Source organism: Saccostrea echinata, unplaced genomic scaffold (assembly GCF_033153115.1).
Source record: "Saccostrea echinata isolate AGI-Se365-2 ecotype Australia unplaced genomic scaffold, CSIRO_AGI_Sech_v1 ptg000029l, whole genome shotgun sequence".
Lineage (NCBI taxonomy): Eukaryota > Metazoa > Mollusca > Bivalvia > Ostreida > Ostreidae > Saccostrea > Saccostrea echinata.
This window is the reverse complement of record NW_026889778.1, coordinates 8,281,506-8,305,358: the sequence shown is the minus strand read 5'-3', so window position 1 is coordinate 8,305,358 and position 23,853 is coordinate 8,281,506. Positions and strand designations below refer to the sequence as shown.

The following is a 23,853-nucleotide window of genomic DNA, read 5'->3' as shown; positions in this document are numbered from 1 at the left end:
AAAATAAAACCTTTATAAAAGTAACATGACAAAGCATCTATAGATTGGCAGCTTAACAGTGAACCCTCTTGATATATGGGTATCTTCCAAAGATGTAGGTTTACATATATTTAAAATTTGACTCCCGATCTATTTTCAAGAGGCCGCTTTAAAATTACAAGTATATATGTAATTGGAGACATTTACATGTAGCTGTGAAAAACATATACCCAAAATGGGATCAAGATTAGTCATATATATATTCAAGGGATAAAGACAAGAGCTTCAAATTAAACTTTATTAATATGGCGTTGAAATGTATCTTATATATACTGTAAATTCAAATTGTTAAATGGTTGACTTACCCACAATTTGTGTTTAATGTTTAAACATTATTTGTTGTACTGTAAACAACTAGAAACAAATCGTAAACAAAATTATGACATTCTTTTAACTATATTTTTTTCGATATTAATATGATTGTTAGAGAATACATACGCCGATCTCCTTCCAAATTTAATTCTCCAAAAAGCATCCAATATCCATTTCTGGTAACTTTTTCCAATGTATCAAAGCTGAAGTCTGAGTTACCATAATACAATATGGCGTAGTACGAAACATTGTAACACATGGTAATGACTGTCATAATCGCCATAAAGGCAAAAGTGTCTATAAACTGAAATATATACATTTTTTTTTATAATTGAATGCACGTTTTATACTTTGACACTTTGATTTTGATAATTTTGATTTTCTATTATTCTTTGAAAACATCGAATGAAACTTTTACTCATTATGACGCCAAACTGAAGAATTCTTTTCAGATTTTGTTTAGTATCAAATAATTGCAATTATTATTATTTTTAAAATGAAACATGAAATACAGAATTTCATTGAATAAAAAATCTTTACTGTATAAAACACTTTAAGAATTTTTAATTAACATAAATGTGATACCGCTTATAAATGCCTTTGTCATAGAAGTATTACAATTGTGTATTTCAAAATATTTACCATTTTCCGTATGATGACAAGTTTTGGCCCAAGAAGCTCAGAAATGCAGAACAAGTTAAAAACCCGGATGCTTAGAATGATAAAAGCTAAAACGAGAAGAATTTTGGAGGCGTTGTAATAATGTAATCCATTTCCTAACTTGAGCAGCATCCCACATGTAAATGTTATCATTGAGAGCCAGTCTAGTATATTCCATGGATCCCTGATGTATGCAGTGAATTTCTTTCTCCATATTGCAATGAAAACCTAAAACGTTTTTGAAACATGTAGCTATACTGGTGTGTTAACAAAGTGGTAAATAGGGGACTTTGTTTAATAGGAGAATATCAAAAGTATTATTTACAAATGCAACAAATATAAACCACTCATTTTACTGTTGAATTCTTTGAAGAAAAATATGATTACTTGTTATTCATGAAAATTTCAACAAATTTTAAACAGATCAAATAATCAAATAAACTGTATATTTTGTAAACTTATGGAAAATTGTTAAAAAGCATGTGTACTTGTTATAGTTCACGAATCCAAAAAAGTAAAAAGTAAACAATTCTTTTGTCTTGTTCATATCACTTATTTTTGACAATATCTTATCTAAAAACAAACAGGACCCGAACACCACAACGATCTTTCTTTCCATTTTCAGTTTAACAAAACAAAACCCCAATAAATATCAACTGTAACAAACATTTGTAAAAACATTTTAACAAGGTTTAGCAAACAGGGTGGTAATCACTTGGTTTCATTTTTATTTATACTTATTATTTAATTAGTACAGCTAGTATAAGTAGTAGATAAAATTTCATTTATTCATTCATTATTCATTCATTCATACGTGGTCTTGTCGCCCGCGTGATGCAGTGGTTAGAGCGTCTGCTCTAGAGTTGCGGAGTTAAAAGCTGATAATTATGTCGCGGGTTCGAATTCACTGCGGGACGTGAGACCGTATAAACTGAGGTCCTGTGTCGCAGTAGGTGTTGGAACGAAAAGATCCCTCACTGCTCAATGGCCCTTAGTGCCGAGAATAGGTATAAAATTGCAGCCCTTCACCGGGAAGTGTTGGTGTCTCCATATGAGTGAAAAATTCTCTAGAGGCACGTATAAAACAAACAAACAAACATGCGTGGTCATTCTCATCGAGTTTGTATTGTATTCTGGTATTTTAGGTGTTCCGTGTCATCTGATTATTGGTTTTGAATGTCATGTGATTGTCTTGAGACTATTGTATATTCCTGGATGAGAGCGGTATTTGCTATGTACGCATGTGTGAGTGCTAGTATGAGTACTGCGGCACGATTATTTCTTTTAACTTGGACGTTACTTTAAATTATCATGGTCATAGGCACTTGGGGCACTCGGACCCCCTTCCCTTTTTCCATTTTTATCTTTTGAAATATGGGATCAACTTTTTTCCTAATTTTTAGGTCACCTGAGTCACTCAGGTGACCTATTGCTATCTGTTTTCGTGTGTCGTCAGTCGTGCATCGTGTGTTAACATTTGAACATTTTCACCTTATTCTCTTAAACCGCTGAACCAATTTCAGCCAATTTTAGCATTTGGCATCTATGTGTGAAGGGGAACAAAATTTGTGAATTTCATGGTCCCTGCCCCCGTGGGACCTGAGGGGTGGGGCTAAAACCACCAAAATTAATGCAATCTTTAAAAATCTTCTTCTTTACTCCTGGACATGAAGCAGTCAAACTATTGGCAGGATTGTAATAAGCATTGAACCCTCTACCAAAATTGTGAAATTCATGGCTTAGGGTCAAGGGTTCTGGTGCTAGGGCGGAGCTATATAGAACATATAGTAAAAGTGCATTACTTCTTTGAAAATCTTCTTCTCTACTCCTGGGTATTACATGTATTTAAACAAATTAAATACATAGTTATGATAAACGAGGATGTCTCTTCCAAAATTGTGAATGTCATGGTCCCTTGATCAGGGGTTCCGGTGTTAAGGCGGGGCTCTCTTGATTATATAGTGGAAATGCATTAATTCTTTAAAAATCTTCTTCTCTGCTCCTGGGTATTATTTAAACAAACCAAGTACATTGTTATGATAAGCAAGGATGCCTCTTTCAAAATTGTGAAATTCATGGCCCCAAGGACAGGGGTTCTGGTACTAGGGTGGGGCTATATAGATCGTATAGTAATTCAGGTGAATTATTCCTTTGAAATCTTCTTTTCTGCCCCTGGGTATTATTTAAACTAAGTACATTATTATGATACACAAGGATGCCTTTTCCAAAATTGTGAATTTCATGGCCCCAGGGTCAAGGGTTCTGGTGAAAAGGGGAGGGGGTATTGAATATATAGTGAAAAAAGCAAAATTTCTTTGAAAATATTTTTTCTGCTTCTGATTAAAAAGCAAAGAAGCTAAGTGTATAGTTATGATGAGCAGTAGTGCTTCTTCCAGAGTAGTGAATTTCATGACATATTTCTATCATTAAGCGGTGTTTTATCATTAGCGGTTGCTACAAAGCTTCACCTTTCAGTTTATTTTATAATCTATGGATCCTCTAAATTGTTGTATTATACTCAGGTGACCGTTAAGGCCCTTGGGCCTCTTGTTGTATTCTAATATGCACTATATGTTATCGATAATTTAACCCTTTTGTCTCTATAAGTTGTTTTTAAATATATTGTTTTCTTTCTTTTTATGTATCAGTCGAAAATAATATATATAAAACAGCTTATAGAGACAAAAGGGTTACATTATCGATAACATATAGTGCATATTAAATACAAAAGTAGGAAAAAGAGGAGGGGAAGGGAGTCCATACCCTAAGTGCCTGTGATCATGTGTCGATGTTCTCCTGCGAGAAATATAAAAACTTTAATGCAGTTTATCGAAGATATTCCATACGGAATCTTGGTTTTACATCTGGTAAGAAATAATTTAATATTGATTTAAAACTATTAAAATTAAATAAATTTCGGAACCTTCATCTGCGGATCTGTCCTATTTATCCTCATGATGGACGACCACATCACATTATTTAAATTGTTGAAATGACAACATCTCAATTTCAATATTATATATTTTACTTCAGACAAAGCTCTCATTTTTGAAAATTGTTAAAATAAACAAAAAAATTTTGCAGCCATTGTTTTTCTTTGAACAAGGATAAGAATGGATTTTACTGTCAATGAAAAGCACCTTATAATGAGACTTTTTTTCAAAATTAAGCTAAAGCTTTTTCAACATTTAGCAGAACATGCAAGTTTATCTATTCAAGCTTTACAACTATTAAAAACAATTTGTTTGGCTTTACTGAAATCTCAAAACATGTAAAACGCGTGCGTGTAGATATTTGTTTTCTTCAAACAGGTACTACCAAACGACTATCCTGAAGAAATGTCTTAGGAATTTACATATTTGTTAGGTATGATTTGTAACATGAAATATGTGGAGATAACGAACAGTATTCGTGCTCAAAAGTCCATTAAACATTACAAAATAGAAGTAGAGCAAACACGGACCTCAGAGCTGGGATCAGATGCCATGGAGGAGTGAGCATCCCATGCCGACCGGTCACACCCGCCGTGTGCTCCTTGTCATGATCGGGAAATAACGGAAAAATCCGTCGACAATTCAGTGTGTCTTCATTACGAGAGAGAGAGAGAGAGAAGATTTCTCCGTATGACATGAATAACAAGTTAAATACGGTTAACTTGCTTAAAGGCACACCATTTTTTTCATATTATAATTGGTGTACATGTCTGATTTTATGATAGTCTTTATTCGCCAATTGCAGTCTAAATAGGTTTTCATTTAAATTAGTCAGTACCCAGGTCTTCAAACCTATTCATTCAAAGGAATATTAAAGTTTTGAAAAAAAACAAAACATCAAGTCAACGATTTTTTTTAAAATGCTTCTAATACCTGCTTGGTTTCATCAATGAAAAAACTTCCCATCCAAATAATAAGAAACACATCAGCATAGGAGATATTTTCCTCGTGGCTGCAGATTAACATATAGGCGTAGCCCAGGAGAAGACAAAACAATCCAACCTAAAATTGAAAATTTTATCATTGAGCAGCTTGGACTTTAATATTAACAGTCACATTCTTAAATCAATATTTGAAAGAATGAAAGTGCCATGTAATATACAGGTATAATCATCATTAGGTGTGAAATCTGCAGAAATGCCTATCGAAGTTATCCGTATGAAATACAGGTATATAAGACAATATTTAATCTAAGTTTATTTTTGATATACTTTTATAAAATCTCGTCATATGAAGACTGGAATATATATAACATGTATATAATTCACAGACTAGTATATTCATGAACTTGATTGATCATAAAAAGCGAATGAATAACCATTAAACATATCTTACCAAGTTATTGGCTACTTTCATGAACGGGATATTGTAAAGTTTATACAGCCTGTAAAGCAAGCATCCAAAATTTAAAAAAAAATATTGTGGTCGAGGAATTCCACGACATACATATAATTGCTAAGGAATAGGTATTATTTTCTGTAAATCACTTCTTCAAGTAAGAATTCTCAATCCTTTGAAGACATTTCTATGGTGAAATTTGAAAGACAATGAAACATTATATAAAACAACCAATGATCATACTAGGGAAGCGTTTCACTTACTTTTGCAAAGGCTGATGTTCCATTGTAATCATGAGAACAGGTAATAATACAAAATGCAGTAGAGACAGACAAAGAAACATAGCTGCCTGAAAGTAAAGATAAACCTTACACGATATGATTTTTTTTTCTCAGCACAATTCATATATGATAGATAATTTGTCACTTACTCGACGTATAGTCAGTCTGTCTTTTCCGTACCACATTCCATTTAAAACATCTTTTACAACTTCATTTTCCAAAAACGTTTTGTTTTCTGTTTTAATAGCATCTTTTAAATACCCATGATTCAAAAGAAGCCGCCCAGAATGGATAACAGGATCTCCGAGGAGATATTCTATAAATCTTCCATCATCACGATTCTTCTTTATACTATTCCGATTATCAACATCATGTATACAGCTCATAATACGTAGTGCATGATGAGAAAACGTTCTTAATAAATAAAAACAAATTTAACATTTTTAAAATCAAAGATAACATTTTTTAAAAAAGTCTTGTAAATGTAAGAATAAAACTTCCAAAGATCTCTTACCGGTAAATGTTTGGTTTTCTGTAGTCAACATCGTATAACTTATTATCAGCCAGATACATGTAGTTTCAAATTCATTTTCAAACTTCAAAATGTCTCATAATTTTACAATGCATGTTCATGATTTAAAATGTACATGTAGATTACAAATGTATAAAAAGATATATCAATGACACAATTGTAATATATTACTGTAGATTCCTAAATATACGCGAGGAATTAATTATCGCGTAATTACGCGAGAAGCACCAATCGCGAAATAAAATTACTCGCTTTTATTTTTATGGTACTGAAATCAATCTAAAATCACTTGATCAACTATTCACTCGCGAATTATTGTTCTCGCGATTTGACGTTAAAGAGTCGTTTCGCGATAATAAGTACTCGCGAAAAATAAGGAATCTACAGTATAATGGAGGGACAGGAAGTAATGACACGCTTCTATAGTTCTTTAATTATACAACTGATTCATACAAGGGATTCAATACTCTGCACACTTCTAGTATACCGAACCCCATAAATGTGGCGCTAAATTATGCCTCCAAAGGCTGTTTACAAAATATTATAATCGCGTGAGCGATTGAAAAAAAACAACTGATTTTAAAAAGAACACAATTGAAGAATTCAGCCAAAACTCGTATTTTTGTGGGAAAAATTGTGGAAAAAAATTGAGTTAAAACATTTTAACATAGTTTTTTATATGAGAATTTAGTTTTTTTTTTTATTTTGTAAAATATTGCACAATTGTGCATCATCTATTTAAAAGGAAAAATATTCTGAAATTCTGCAAAGGAAAACTGGGATTGATGTCTTGATATTTAGCTAAAGTACATGATAAGTCGTTTTTATCAATAACCTACCTAAACTTAGCACACAATATCGACCATTTTCGACATAAGTCTGATTCATGCAAATGTTTGGTCATAAAAGGCATTTGGCACTCAGAAACATGGAGCAGTGAGGGATCTTTATCGTGCCAACGTCTGCCGTGACAGGGGGCCTCTGTTGTTAAGGTCTCATCCGAAAGACTCGCAACTTTCACTTCAAAGTGTCGAAGAATTAATTGCTACCTATTTTTCGACTTAGTTCCGTCACTGCCGGGTTTTGAAACCACGACCTTCCGATCCCGGAGCCAGCCCTCTACCAACTAGTCATTATTCTATTAACCATACGTTAAATTTAGATTCGTCTTAACTCAGTTTGATCCTCTTTTCCCTGATTAATGACTGATTGATTGATTGTATGTTGTTTTACGTCTCGTTCGAGAATTTTTCACTCATATAAGAGAAATACCGACATCTTACGAACGAACGTAACTCGCCCTGACTTCCCGTATCTCGGTAGTTTTCCCGGGACCAGTTATTGCACCTAGTTTAAAATTAATAAATCGGAAAAATTAAGTATATGTATATAATAGAACGGACAGTATTTCAATCACTTTGTAAATGATAATTTCTCCTTTCTAATTTTCTGTAATATCTTACAATGTAATTAAAAGCGGACAAACAGAAGAAAATACGCCAAAATACCTATGACGGGTTAGGAAACACATTTGTCATGCGTCAGTGGTTATACGTATACATGTACACTAGACAAAATTCTAACGCACCACCTAAATAAATTAACATTTTTCTTTTCAAAACTTGTTTATGATGTTTTTGATATATATAATTATGTTACTTTAATAAAAAATGAGACATTTAAATGCTTTAACTGATAAATAACAACAATGTTTACGGAAGCGTAACCAATTCATAGAAAAAAATAAAATTATATCCATACTTTTTTGGTGGAATAAATTTCTAATTTTTTCTTTGTGGTTGTGTTCTTTATGTTTGTACTAATCAAAAACTCAGAAAAAAAGTTACACCGTATGCAGTGTTTGACTCTAGAAGAGCGTTCTAAGGCAGCCAGTATGGTGTCTGCAGGGGGTTCCTTTAAAGAAATTTGTGAAAAATTAAAAGAATTAAATGATTATGAATTTCTCTGGTGAAAAACTGTTGAAAATGAATTTTTGATCATAAAAATGTTTACAATAGATATCGACGGCATTAACTGAGCACCACACACAATAATTTCAAGATTGTTCCACAAAATTGGGGCAACCGGAAGTTGGGTGGACTTGGTAGGGACACCAAGGCACTGGATGACAACTAAGCAATATGGTAGTCAATCAGGGTATACCATTTGATTTTTAAGTGGAAGACTGCTCCCGTCGCAAGGTCAAGGACCACCATCGGTAATCATCAACTTCATATCTTGGCAAAAACGGTGCGCAGTGCACGTCGGGAATTGGTTTTCGGACAAGAAGGTCCTTTAAGGGTCTTGACATGACACCAAGACATTTGTCAATCCAACTGTTTTGGAAAAGATGGCATATTTTATATACTAGTACCAATCAGGAAAATGATCAGTTCACAAATAAAAAAATAAGTGGTGCGTTAGAAATTTTGTCTAGTGTATATATTAGTGTGCACTATGTTCATTTGGGGAAAGTTACGTTTTATAGCATGGATGGAATCTAAACTCATACCCTGTATAAATCCATGCGAAGGCAACAAGTTACTAGGTGATGCGCTTATACAGTGTCTTGTATTTAAAAGTGTACATCTATGTGTTTGTAAGAGAGAGAGAGAGAGAGAGAGAGAGAGCACAATGGACAATAATTGTTGTAATGAATTATACAGTGTAGCATTGCTTTCTAACGTTTCAGAAATCAACCATTAAAAATCAGAAAATAGTTGGCACTTCTCCGGAAAACGTAATATTTTTAAATTGGTCTCGCGTAGATGTTTGTGTACTTGGGGAGGGAGAGGGGGTCGAAGCTCAATTAATCGAATCAAATGTCCATTTTCAATACATTTAAGTAAATACATGGAAATAATACGATACTACGATTAAAAGTAGAATGGGGAAATGCATGTATATGCAATAATTTTTTTTCCATACCGTATCTAGTAAAAGAAAAAGTAACTTCATAAAGAAAGAAGGGTAGGTTTTTCTTTATGTGAAATATCACTTCAAAGAAATAAACGAGCATTCATATGATAGACAGTGTCTTCTTGGATGATGTTTTATGTTGCAATCTTCACTTAATTTATCTTTCGGCTGCCTTTCATGATATATGTTATATCTGTATAGATATGTGGATTATAAAAGCTGCAAATTATGCATTTGGGTAGGGTCACAGACGTTTTAAATGGGGGGGGGGGCAGAGAAAAAAAAACAACTTACCTGAAAAAACCTGACAAGCCAAAGAAAAATTCTTCTTTCGGTACCATTTTTTTTCCATACTTTACTACATTAGCCTTATTTGACTGTACTGCAACAAAAAAAAAAGGGGGGGGGGGCAACAAGCCTTTCAATGAACATTTCGAACAGTAAAAAGTAATGTGTGCAAAAGGTGGGGCAGACCCCTCTGATGCTATATGTCTGTTGGTGCTGTATATTTATTAAATTTTCTTTGTACTCAAGCTATGTACCATTATGTCATTGTTTGTTAGTGTAAGGATGCATTATTCGTCAGAATATAAAATTACAAGATACACTGTATACGTGAAGGGTAACTTTGATCCCGCACTCAGAGTAATTTCGACCGAAGCTCTAATGTACAGAGAAAAAAAAACTGTAGTCGAAATTATAACTTGCGTCATCTTTAAGAAAAAAAATCATAGATTGATTCAAGTATACTGACAAAAAGATACTGTAGTTCTCAAAATATAAATAATTTGAGGACATCATTCAATAGTCGAATTAGAAACATATAATTTTCGTTTTTAAAAGTGGGAGGGGTTGGGGGAGCCAGAGAAAAAAAATCAACTTGCAAGAAAAAATCTGACAAGCAAAAACAAAAACAAAACAAAACAAAAAAAAGGGGGTGGGGGTTTAAAGTCGAAATTCCTTCTTTCAAGGAGGGGGGGGGGTTCCAACTTTTTTGGAACAAAATTTTCTTCATACATTATCATATAAATATTGGGTCGGTAGATAGGTAATAATTTTTTTTTCCTGAAAATTTCAACATTCTTATTGATGGAGAAAGAAAATTCAGGAGAAAAAATTATCGTTTCCTCAGGTTAAACAAGTTTTGAGTCGGGTCATTTTTACCTAGTCGGTGAGGGCAAAGAGACAATTTATTAAAGATGGTCTAACCTAATTTGGCTGATACCACGTGTCTGGAAATTACTTACCGAAGCAGCATTCATGTGGACAGGGGTTACTAAGGCCAATTTTTGTTCAGCTGATTTGCATTGCATTTTAATTTGTAAAAAAAACTGAATATTTTGAATGAAATGTGCATGAGTTTCAGTTGCAAAATCATTCTCATATATATCACATCAGGAAAAGCTATTGATTAATTTTCTACGCAGATACTGTAAGAGGTGATAATTCCTTGTATAATGGCTAAGAAAACTATCAAAATAAAATTAAACCCGGCTTCAATATACATGTACATGTATTATAGCGATATCATGAATCCGTGGGAAAAAAGCCCATTCGTAATTTTTCGGTTGATAAGGCTTCTTCTTAGATACATACGATCCTTAGACGTAATTTTGCTCCAGTTTTTGCCCCCTCCCTCCCCCCTTTTTGATTTTTTTTTCCATTAAATATTTCGGATTTCCAACGATTCGGCATGAGCAATACTGTAGATTCCTAAATATACGCGAGGAATAAATTATCGCGTAATTACGCGAGAAGCACCACTCGCGAAATAAAATCACTCGCTTTTATTTTTATGATGCTTTACTGTATGTAAAATCTCTAGATACATCAACCATTCGCGAATTATTGTTCTCGCGATTTGACGCCCTTCGGCCATTTTGCGATATTGAGTACTCGCGTAAAATAAGGAATCTACTTAAGAGACATAATGTGTTTAAAGAGACACTGTGACGGACAAACGGGAAAATTTACAGAAGTAAATTTTTTGCAAGACACATGCAAATTTAATTCAATTCTAAAAAGTATTACGTTTCAGAAAATTACAGGTTTCAAAACCTAAAAAATCTACTTTTGTGGAGAAAAATGCAAGTAAAAATAATTTTAGTTTGCCCCAACACGAAAAAGAAAACTTTAAAGAAACACATGATATTGACTCACTATGTAACTTTAAATGCGCCTCTGCTGCATCAAAATTGGCACCGTATATGATTTACATGTACGAAGTTTAGCTAGTAGTGTGAACAAAAAGAACATTGTTTTATGTTGTTTGTTTTTTTTAACTCTCTCTCGCCCTCTTTTTCGTAAGACAGAATCTTTGACTTCATGCTTCAAAATGAGAAATTTTTTGTTTTCCTTTTACATGTGTATTTCCCTTTTCGGAACCCCTTTGCTCGTTTAAATGTCCATTGAAATGTATTGTAGCCTCACGGTAGCGACAACGACAAGAAGTAGTTTTGAGGTATCCTGCGGGGATTTTATCTTTTGAAATCGCAATAACATTGAAGAGTTTAATAATGCAAATGTGAGTACAATGAACGATCCCCTTTCTTGGTTACGTTCGTTCGTAAGATGTCGGTATTTCTCTATAGAGACGTAACCATATGTACCGGTGAAGGACTCAAATTTAGACCTTTACTCGGCACTCAGGGCCATTGAGCAGTGAGGGTTCTTTATCGTGCCAACGCCTTCCGCGACACATGCCCTCGATTTTTTAAGGTCTCATCCGAAGGACCCGCACTTTTCACTTCAAACTGCCGAACGCTTGGCTAAGGAACAGTTGCTACGTACTTATTTATTATCGAGTTAGGTCAGTCGCGGCCTTGATTCGTATGAATTTGGTGTTTTCTATTTCAATTCTACCTGTGCATAAGCTGTATCTGTTCCTGTTCCAATTGACTTGTTTGCCAATTATTCTCTTCTTGTTGTAAAATAACACAACCAACCAAGATATGCCGAATGCGTACCTGAGAAAAAAAGCTTTTGATCATTACACAAAATACGTTCGTAGACCGACTTGCAGATGTAAAACATTTTTAGCATATTCATTATGAATGTTTGCATCCTCATTGTAGCCAACTAAAAATTTCTTTTTTTTTCATTTAGAATTCTTTAAAGTTAAATTTTTAAAAGTTTGTCGATCTTTGTTTCCTTTAAGTGCAATCATATTTTTAATTTCTCTGCTACTTCTGGAAAGTGTTGTATTCTTGAATAAAATAAAGGCAGGGAGATTTTGGAGAAAACTTTAAAAAATCCAAGAATGGACAACTTTTGCTTCTACAGTAGTAAGTGTTAACAGGAAAAACGAATTACACGGATATTTATTTACTTACACATCCGGTCTCAACCAATTGTTTTGCTCCAAGATAAAATTTTCGGAACAGCAAAGCATAGAAAATCAAGCCATACAGTTCGGATGTAGTCACACTCAGTTTTGGGTCTAATGAAATGAAGAAAAAATATACTTTATATGATATCTATAGAGTGTGCAGCCTCTTGGACTAATATGATACATGTATATGGAGATAAACAGTAATCAAATTCAAAAGTTTATTGGAACAATACAAATTTGGAACAGGGTAAACATAAAGGTTGGATCAGGTGCCATAGAGGAGAAAACATCCCCTGTCTACCAATCACATCCCTCCTGTGCTTTTCGTCATGATCGGGCAAATGGAAAAATTCCTAGATAATTTAGTGAAAATAATGGCCTAACAATTTGTATGAAAAATTTGTCAACATTCAACTTAATGATATATTGTATTTGCTGACAAGGTCATTATATCGACCAAAAATTTGGGAAATGCTTACTTTGATCGAGACTGTTGATATTTTTTTTCATCAGCTTATTTGTCAATATCTTGTCTCGTTTTAGAAATTTTTCATTCGTAGAATATGCTCTTGCGCATCGAATCAAATGGGAGATATAAACTCCATATGCAGGTGTTAATGTTAGTTTTGTTATCATTCGTAAAAAATTTCTTTATTATCATTATTAAAAAAAAAATCTTTATACTTACATTTTCTAGTTTCTATCCAGGCTGGAGGTCGGTATGCATCCGAAGAGATCTCTTGTAATTCCTTCCACAAACCTTCTGCAAATTGCTCTGTCATACTCTGTAATGCATTTTCATGAGAGTAACGTACGAATGAGGCATAAAGATAATTTTTATTGCCTGTTCTCTGTGTTACATAAAAGAAAACTTGTACTCCCTCTACAGTGTACCTGTACCATTTGCGTTTCTGAAAAAGGCAATGATTTTCGGATGTTTTAAATATATCAGTTAGTTTTGATTTCTTTAGAATTCTAGAAAATCAAATTTGATGTGCGGTACTACTTTAAAAATTTTAATAACGGATTCGAAATTAAGTATGCTTAAAAAAAGATATACGAGTAGAGTGTTATTACAAAAATTAAGATATATTAATACAAATGGAGCTATAGATCTTTTAAAGGAAATAAGTTTTAACTTAGGTAGGAATGTTGGAATTACTGATCATAATATCGAAACTTTTTTTAAGATTAGAAAAATTTTTTTTTTACGAAACACATTACTTTGCAAAATTTATTTTACGACACATCACCTTCAAATTAGAACAGCTTTATTTCTAACCATACGTATACTATTACAATTTGGTGGAATATTCATCGACAGAAAAGTAGGACATTCAATTTTTTTTTCTGTTAGCAAGATATGTCAGATTAAATTAAAAAACACGAAGAAAAATCTTGAACAAAATCAAAAGGAACATTCAGAATGAATTTCTTAAAAATATAAAAAAGTAAAACGAAATATTAATAAGAGGCCTATGGGCCACACATCGCTCACCTGAGCACATTGGCTAGGAAAGTATTGAAAAGTTTAAAGAGGGGGGGGGGGGGCTTGGATTTTGAACTACCTGAAGATGCTTCCGTATCAATATAACAAATGGCTTTGCTGTTCTTGAGCAGGTTTTTAAAGATTTTGTTCCTATATATTCCCTTGTTAAAAATTTGATCCCCCATTGTGGACCCTCCCTACCCCCCCCCCCCCATCATTTGAACAAATTTGATTCTACACTACCTGAGGATGCTTCCATATCAATATGACTAAACATGGCTTTTCTTTTGTTGAAAAGGTTTTTCCTATATATTCCTTGGTAAAAATTTGATCCCCCATTGTGGCTCCACCCCACCCCTAGGGGTTATGTTTTGAAAAAGCTTGAATCTACACTACCTGAGGATGCTTCCATATCAATATGACTAATTGTGGCTTTGTTGTTTAGGAGAAAAACAATTTCAAGATTTTTCCTACATACATGTATTTCTATATAAAACTTTGATCCCCCATTGTGGTCCCACCCTACCCCCGGGGGTCATGATTTGAACAAACTTGAATCTGCAGTACCTGAGGATGATTCCACATCAATATGACTAATTGTGGCTTTGTTGTTCTTGAGAAGAAGATTTTAAGATTTTTTTTCTATATATTCCTATGTAAAACTTTGATTCCCCATTGTGGCCCCATCCTTATCCCGGGGGACATTATTTGAACAAACCTGAATCTGCACTACCTGAGGATGATTCCATATCAATATGACTAATTGTGGCTTTGTTGTTCTTGAGAAGAAGATTTTTAAAGATTTATTCGTATATATTCCTATGTAAAACTTTGATCCCCCATTGTGGCCCCACCCTACCCCAAGGGGTCATGATTTGAACAAACTTGAATCTACTCTATGTAATGAAGGTCTCACATAAGTTTCAACTTTTACAGCCCAGTGGTTCTTGAGAAGAAGATTTTTAGAAGATACCACCAAATTTTCACTAATTCTTAATTATCTCCCCTTGAAAGATGGTGTGGTCCTTTTTTGAACAAACTTGAATCCCCTTTACCAAAGGATGCTTTGTGGCAAGTTTGGTTGAACTTGGCTGAGTGGTTGTGGAGAAGAAGTCGAAAATGTGAAAAGTTTACAGACGGACAGACAGACAGACAGACGGACGACGGACAAAATGTGATCAGAAAAAGTCACTTGAGCCTTCGGCTCAGGTGAGCTAAAAAAAAATAAAGAAAGAGAGGGGATGATTCTTCAGTTATTGTGTACCTCTCCATTAATGTATTCGATGGATCTGTGGCTATAAGATTTCTTTATTACATTCTTTGGTATTCTCCACTGTCCTTCTTTTAAAAGGTGCATAGACAGAGCATTTGGATACACATCAGTTTGGCTTCCCTATAGAAAAAAAATTAAATAAAAAATCTTTTAAATTGTTTCACTGTCGTAAAGAAATAGAGATTCTTTTTTTAGAAATATGCTATTTAGAAAACATAGTTATATACATTTTAAATTCATTACAGTAATGACAGTTTTTGAAACTTCTGATAAATACATGTCTTGTTAATTGATATTATTTAAAAAAAAATATGCTGAAATGAATATCTGTGTTTGTGTTTTATCATTAGTCTTTTAATCGGAAATATATAAAAAGTTATATTCCAGTTTAAAAATCTTACAAATATTTCTGCTTCTGGTTCAGATTCCATTGCAACTGTCGAATAAAAAGAACAAAATTGAAATACTTAGAGAAAAAATTTAACCTCTTGACATATTAGATATATAATATATCTAAATCAGATTCCATTGCAACTGTCGAATAAAAAGAACAAAATTCAAATACTTAGAGAAAAAAATTTAACCTCTTGACACATTAGATTTATAATAAATCTAAATCAGCACAACCTGATTTGGATACTTAACTGTCTACCATTGGAAGAGTATTGAGTATTTAAATTAATATAAGGATACTTGAGAAGGAACAAAATTCACTTAACCTTTGTCAAAGTACATGTAGAGGGGCTTCAAGCACGTAAATGTTGCAAAGGACAATACAACAATATCTATTTTATTGTCGGAACATGTATTTAATTTATTTAGAAATTGGATAGAAGTACATTGTTAGTGTTATAGTTTTTACTTTCCATGGTCTATTTAATACCTCTTCACACAATAAAGTAAAATAAAGCAAAGAAAAAATATATCACATGGAAGAGTCATGCTTCATGAGAATAATTGACAACGCATAAAATTTTATAATATGTCTTTAGTGAAATTATACTTTTTTTTTACCAGAAAGAAATGAAATTTATTAAGTACAATATGGCAGTTTTTCGGTACATAGAATGTGAAGCAATTTTCAAGTAAATATTTGATTTGCTCTGTCCAATTTCAACTCCTTGTGTTTTGTGTAAATAAATTTTAACCGAAAATTGTTATAAAGTGTCATTTCCTTTCACACAAAATATTTTTTTCTTGTACTACAAAAAAAAAAAAAAAAAACAAAAAACAAAACAAACAAACAAACAAACAAAAAAACATTCAAAATACCTCCAATGAGTAAATAGCAAACCAGAGCATCAAAGGGGTAGTTTTGCTTTAGCTTAACAGCATCAACAAAGAATAACTCGTTATCCCTTTCCAAATCATTTCTATCCGTTCTAATTTCACGTCTTTCAACTTTTTGCCTTTGCCAAGGTGTTCGTAGATCAAATCGGTGCTCAGTTGCTTTGCATGACTCACGAAACTCTTCATCAGGGGTTAAGACAAAGGCTTCGTGTCCATCCTTCTAAAAACAAGTACAATTTAAATTTAATTGCAAATTGATCAAAATAGCTCTTTCAGAATTGCACCTTACACTTCTTAATGTAAGTATGAGTCAGAGTAGACTAAGGGAAATCATTTAACAGTATAACAGTTAAGGATTCATGAAAAACACATGGAATCATCAGGAGATAAATGATATCAACAACGGTTGTCCCCAAATCCCGTAAACTGAGCAGAAATCTTGATATCTCTGTAAAATTTTCTGGGTGTATAACATGAACTAGGAAGTTTAAGCATGAATACGTGAAAACGATACGAGTAGTCAAAATTGAAGTGTTATTGTGGACATGTACTTCTACCCAAAACAGACTCCGGCTTCAAAAAGACACAACCATCACCGGTTCAGAAGAGAAAAATGTAAGGAACTTTAATTGATCCAAAGGAAAATTAGGAACAATACGTTAAAAACAGGGCATAAACCACAAACCCTAGAAACTCGCGAGGTGGGAGTAGATAATTTTAACCATATTGCCCTGTTTTGATATGCATCTTTTCACTACAATAAAGAATACCAGAAATTTCCATTCTTTTTTTAAAATAAAGGATGCCTTATTTATGGAAAGCAAAAGATTTCGCCTGTTTGTTTTCTTAATATACAAATACCTTTGTTGATTAGGTGGCTGTATTAAAAAGTTGTGTGTAAATAAAAATGGTCAGCATTTTGAAATGATCACCATTTCACTACAACAATGCAATTTGTTAAAAATTCATTCTTTTTTAGCATGGTTCATAAGAATGTAAAAAATATTCAAAATTCAAAATTATTTTGATGATCGTTTTTCATAACTTCGAACCAGACAGGGCCACGTTAATGCATCCTTTATATCAGCAAGATGACATTGATTATTGAAAAATGAACCAAAGTACACGATCAGCGAGTTTGACAGTGACATCAATTATCATCGTCTTGAATTTTGATATGAAAAAAAATTACAAATTCATTATTATGATAAATTCACAATATTCCATAAAACTCCATGGGGAAGTGTCTAGCCAGCAATTAAAGGACGTTTTGGATTTAGATATACACTTTTTCACTGGGATCCTTTGAAGCACACAATTACCTTGAAATACACCATAGGTATTTTCTTATCTGAAGCGTATTGAAGAACCTCTTTACAAGACTTTCCATTCTCAGTTGATATAATAACTGGTAGGAACAAATCCTCGCAGTAATCTGTATCAAAATAAATTTCCCTTCTTATCATATTCCGTCCAAAGTGCATGATATATTGTGTGTAAAATGATACAAATGAATTACTACTTATGACAGAAGTAAGATCCACGAAAACATCATAACATAATTTTGGAAATGATCTTACATGACCCTGATGATAATTCAAAATATATAAAAATTCTCGATGCACCTTTTGGAACATAACCTCCGATGAAAATTTAATCAGAAAATCATTTGCTAATACAGTGTAAGATTAAGCTTATTTAACCAAATCATGTCAAATGAAATTAAGTGTAATATGTATAATAAATCTAGTTCTGCGAAAAGTATGATAATAATTATTATCAAATTTTCGTCATTTCCAACATAACACAAAAAAATATTTATAACAAAATGAAACTACAAAATTTCACTTCGTTGCGGCTTGACAATTTGCAGATAAGTGAATAGATCAAAATAAAAATGCACAAAGGAAAAGTCACGCAATTGTAGGGAAATATTTCTTTTGTCTATCCTAGGGATTTCGATAACCCATTTTATCGATCACAGTAGCCGAGTGGTAGGGGTTCGCTTCGTGATAAAGAGGCCCGTGTTTGATCCACGTTCACCTCCCGACGTCAAAATTTAGACGTAAACATAGGTACCCGGTAGTGTCTGTTCCTTCGTCAAGCGCTTGGCATTAGATGTTATAGTCAAAGGTCTTTCTGATGACACCTTAGGGACCGAGGTCCCGTGTCACATCGTGTTGGGCATTGGCACGAAAAAGAGCCATCAGTGCTGAATGACCCTGAGTGCAAAGTCTAAATTTGAAGCCTTTCTGAGTGAAAAACTATCGAATGGAACGTTAGAAATTATAAAATCAATCAATTAATCGGTAACCTAATGGAATGAAAGTGACAAAAACTTGATCCATACCAACACTAGCACACGTTTTGCAATAAAACCTTTGTTTTGATGACTATTTATTCATAGTCATTGGCAAATCATTTTTTATGACGCTTACAACAGATAATCGGACCCCTTTCCCCATTTTAGCCATATGCATATAAAGGAAAAATTCTCATCTTCAATGTTTCTTACATTCAGCCATTCTTTGGAAATAAACGATCTCTTCTTCATCTTCATTGGCTTCCCCTCTATGAATTGTCGAAAATCCCATCGATATCAACAGCTGAAAACAGTCCATATATTGCCGATCGTTTTATACTGTTTTGTTTATGGATACCAGAGGCATAGTTTTTTATAACAAATAATTTGTGAGTGTTACAGAAAACACTTTTAGCTGTAACGATAGAGCATAATGAAATTCAGGTATGTTGATACAATAAACCAATCACAAATTATTATACGATGTCATAAATTTGAATTCTCAACAGTAAGAACGTGTTGATTCTTTTTTATAAATTGCTTTGAACCTTAAGTATATGAAAAATGAAGAAAATTCCAAGTAATGAACATAAGCGATATCGTCTCATTGTCCTTTGTACAAGTGTAACAAATTTCATCTTTAAAAAAAACGATCAGTGGTAAAAATGTGCTCTTCCAAAAAATATAAGAGCATATATTCCTGTCATCGATTAATGTTAATTAGATTAATGCTTTCCAGATGTTGACCCACCAGTGTCCTCAATTCTAGTAAAAGGGTTGATGATTTAAACAATCATTTAGTTTACATCGCATGAATTTGTTGTATTTCAAGAAAAAAAACAATGTTGTGGCCTTACTGTTCTTGTTTATGAGGAAAATAAAAACTTCCTCATTACTTCTTTACAAATGCACTACTTATCAAGAAACTTGAAAACATTCAAACCCGAGGCATGTACGGGCATGTATAGAAGCGGTTTACCGATTGGTATTGGAGAAATCGAAGATGCGAAACAAATTCATCCTACAAATGACTCAATAAACAGATACAAGTACTAAAGGACGATGTTTTTATCACGCAATCTTCGTTCTTTTGAACTTTTCCGTAAGCTTAATCAAAGATTAACCTTTATGACAGAGGCCTCTGTTCTGTAGTGGATGAATACATTGCCCTCGATGAAAAGCAGCTTTTGACTCACGGAAACACATGGAGTTTTGCTTTTCCCTAAAGAAAAAATAAGAATTCTAATGCATATATAACTGCAACACGTAAACAAGTAAGTGTGTGTGTGTTGGAGGGGGTGTATTTATTCATTTATTTAATTTGATTGATAATGATAAAACAATGCCCTAATGTATTGACTGTTTTCTTGAAGTGTCCAGAAATGTTTGTTATTTCTATATTTCATTTGGTATGTTACATGTAAGGAAGGCAGAAAATCGCATTATAGCTTACTTGCAAACTTTTTTATTTCCCTCAGATGCTTTCTCAAGCAATCATTGTCGTTGTTGTTTGGATTGTCAGCAAAAATTACATAAAGTCTTGGTCTTTCATGATTTCTATGACAACTCTGCTCTTTGTTAAACCATAGACTAATCAAAGCCTGTCAGAAGATAAGAAATTTGGCAAGAAATATTGCTGAATTGTATCTATTATTCTTTCAAAAATCGTTATTGTTTTCTTATCATGTTCAATTACTGAAAAAAATGTAAATTTTAACACGCGCTATCAAAATTATAATGATATAAATAATAATTGTTTTTCGAAATTAAAATACAATTCTAAGCAATGGACTGAGTATAATAACAAGACATAAAAAGTTTCTTAAACAGTTATAACTATATTAATCATTTTCTTTCATGGTCATTTTCATCAAATAAAAAAGGGACAAGATGCATGTAAAATGACATATAATTACCTCTTCATTGGTCAAAATCGCTAACCGACTTTGCGAATGATGTAAATGTGACGATTATAAAGTTGAAATGCAATTAAAAAATACAAAAAATGGGAACATGAAACAGAAATATAATCAGATGCCGTGGATGTAAGCAACCACTATCAACCGATCATACCCACAAGGAGAAAATATAAGAATAGATTGGTTTATGGCTCACCTGAGCCGAAGGGTACCCGGCGTCCGTCTGTTGTCTGCGCCCCCCCCCCCCCCCACTCGTAAACTTTTCAATCCTGAACCGAGTTTTGCGTTCTTTCTTGTTATTGATTAAAAACCATGTCCATTCTGCTGACACGTTAAGGCAATCCGTAAAATAAAACACTGCTTCATCTACAGTCACTTCTCTGAGCAAAATATTTATGACTACATAATGGAATATAACGTCTCTACGCTGCAAACTTGGGCTGACAAGAAAGGGAGAGTTTCATACATGTAGACGTTGCACTTTTGTTTCATTGGTCATAGGAAACAATTCTTAAAACTAGCATTTCACTTTTATAACCAAAATTATAGTATGAAAAAATGAAATTCACATGTAGTAAAACAAATTGACTTTGTTTTATTAAGAAATAAAGGTTTAAACATCTACATGAGAAAAAGAAAACACTTCATGTTGCTTTTAATTCGATAATTCATTATATATTGACAGTGTTTTATCACTTAATAACAGTTAATTCCATTAATATGTTGATTTTATATATCTTAGTAAATTCGAAATAAAAGACACAACAGAGTTTGCCACATCTGTTTCATATTTGGATGTTTTACTGACTAAAGGCGATAATGGTCAACTTACAACTAAGCTGTATATCAAACGGGATGACATCAGCTTTTCAGTCGTCAACTTTCTTTATTATCGGTCGCAGCAGCGGTCGATCTATTTGTGGTTGTGTTAGAAAGTGCACATGGGGAAATGAGACGTTATGTCTTTATTAGTTCAGTAAAATAATTCTTAAATGTAACACATTAACATCTATAAAAATCATGAGTATAATATTTTAAAAACTTGCTTTAAACTTTGTCTTAATTGTTGTTCTTATGTTTCAATTTCATTTTCATTTCTATATAAAAAGAGTTTATAATAGGCACTCCCCAACCTGGGAGTGTGCAAGATATGAAAGCAAATCGTTATGATTTTCCGGATAATACTGAGGAATTAAGTGGTAAAAGTGCATAATGAACAAAAATTGAAAAGTTGTTGAACTATAGTGAAAATTGGTTTGAATATGTACAGATGATAATGGAAAATTACTACATAAACAAACAAAATTTAGCATTTTAAAAGGTACTTTCACAATTTTAAAAGCATCCATGCAAGGAAAGCACAAGATATTCAAAGCTGGAAGAGTGGTCATTTTTATTTCAGACTGTCCTCAAAGCAAAATAAATCAATAATTTAAAAGAAATAAAATAAATAGAAATTTTAATGCATTTGTTCATCACATTGATTCATCTATGTAATAAATTCAGTGATAAATGATAAGAAGTTATTGTCATCAAAATGAAGATGTAGGCCTCTCGCTTGAGATGAACCACGTGGTGATACCCTGTATCTTTGTCACGTAATGATGCCCATGATTTTTTTCAGAGATTCTCAAGAGCATGTTCTCAATACGATCAATTTTTAAACCGAGGCAGGCTAGGGAGAAATAAGTTGATGTTACAGAGATTTCAACAACCTGGTTCAAAGTCAGCATTTAGTTAATTCCATGTTTGTTATATTGACTGTGTTAGCAATTACAAAGTATCGTTTGCTCGTATTTTGACAGATATATTCCATACCAATTGTTAGACTTTTGATTAAATACTAAATTTGATTAGGGATTATTCCGTCCATCTGACCAATACATGTGGCTCATGAAGGGTTCGACAGATCGACCGGTCGACAGGGGGATGTGATTCTCCTCCTATGCACCTTGTTCCACCTGGAATTTCGAGGGCTTTATTGTTCGCCCTGTTCGCAGATTTGTATTGATTGTGCGCTTTCTGAAATCGATCACTGTTCGTTGTCTTTACATATTTTTTTATAAGTACATGATTTGTAATTCAGCAAATTCTATAGTAGATTTTTGCATTTATAACGTATCAATGGACAAAATTCTGATTGATAAATGTTACACTTTTTTAAACTTGTCTCGACAACTTCGTTCACCAAAGGAACACAGAGGGCTTATTGTGGGCATGACCTTTCGATAGGATATTCATATCCTGATCTCTTAACTACAGCTTTCAGGGTCCATGTTTTGTAAGATCTTCCCTGGCATACAAAAGTATTAACTCTAATACTCACCTCAGAATTTCCTTCTTTTACTTTGATATATCCACGAGTATCTGTTTCAATTTGGAATAAGAATAAAGTTTCATTTCATTTTATGCAAAGAATACTATGTTTTTGTACATGATGTAATGTAATTAGATTTACCAACAGTTTTCTTCTTTACAACTTAATTCAATACAGAATGAATAGTATGATCATGAAAAGGATATCTCACCATTTCCTAGGTCTGGTAAATGTTCACGATAATATCTTTCATCACTCTCTTCATTTGTTGTACAGATTAGGTCAATAATTTCTTTCCATGATTCACTATTTGTCCTTGTCCATCTTACATTGACAGCGTTTCGTTCGATATCAATCTTAAAATTGCAAAATTTTTTTACTTTACCCTTGGCGCTCAAATCTACAATAAATTTATTATAATAATTTTACTATAATTGTAGAAATATGCTTACTGAGTGGAACGATCGGAAGAACATTATTTGTTCAATTTGTTCTCCACTCTCCTGTGTACATGTTAAATGACCCTTTGTACACTGAATGATTAATTAATGTTTTACGCTAAATCGGCACTATTTCAGCCATATATCTGCGATAACTCGATACACTGATAAAAGATGTTTCTTGAACAACCTTGTAAAAATTATGTAGCTTATAGTACATCTTAAAATTATCTCGTTCATTTTTAACATAGGCGTGTGCCTTCTTTTACTCAGGAAAAATCTTCAAAGACAAACAGGCACTTATATAAAATCCCATTTGCTTGCTCAAATAGAGGAAATAATGCAAATAAAGATTTCATTTACTTCATCTTGGTGTAAAATAATTTTAAGAATACCTGAATTAATTACAGATTATGTC

General features: G+C 33.0%; 1 protein-coding gene and 1 long non-coding RNA gene across 2 annotated transcripts in view; both read right to left on the bottom strand.

Annotated features, from left to right (window-relative positions):
* The window catches only part of LOC133194928 (transient receptor potential cation channel subfamily M member 2-like), a 33,877-nt gene extending 28,880 nt beyond the window's left edge, over nucleotides 1-4,997 (bottom strand). The window contains exons 1-3 of the mRNA XM_061330826.1: nucleotides 4,878-4,997; nucleotides 994-1,239; nucleotides 478-655 (exon numbers count right to left, since the gene is read on the bottom strand). Of these exons, the coding sequence (XP_061186810.1) occupies nucleotides 478-655; nucleotides 994-1,239; nucleotides 4,878-4,970 (517 nt within the window). The 5' untranslated portion in view covers nucleotides 4,971-4,997. The remainder of the gene's footprint in view (nucleotides 1-477; nucleotides 656-993; nucleotides 1,240-4,877) is intronic.
* An 8,147-nt stretch (nucleotides 4,998-13,144) lies between these two features.
* On the bottom strand, nucleotides 13,145-15,604 carry LOC133194870 (uncharacterized). The gene is made up of 3 exons (XR_009722198.1): nucleotides 15,569-15,604; nucleotides 15,159-15,287; nucleotides 13,145-13,190 (listed from the first exon to the last, which is right to left on the bottom strand). It is a non-coding gene; the product is annotated as an uncharacterized LOC133194870 (long non-coding RNA).
* Between the last annotated feature and the right edge of the window lie 8,249 nt (nucleotides 15,605-23,853).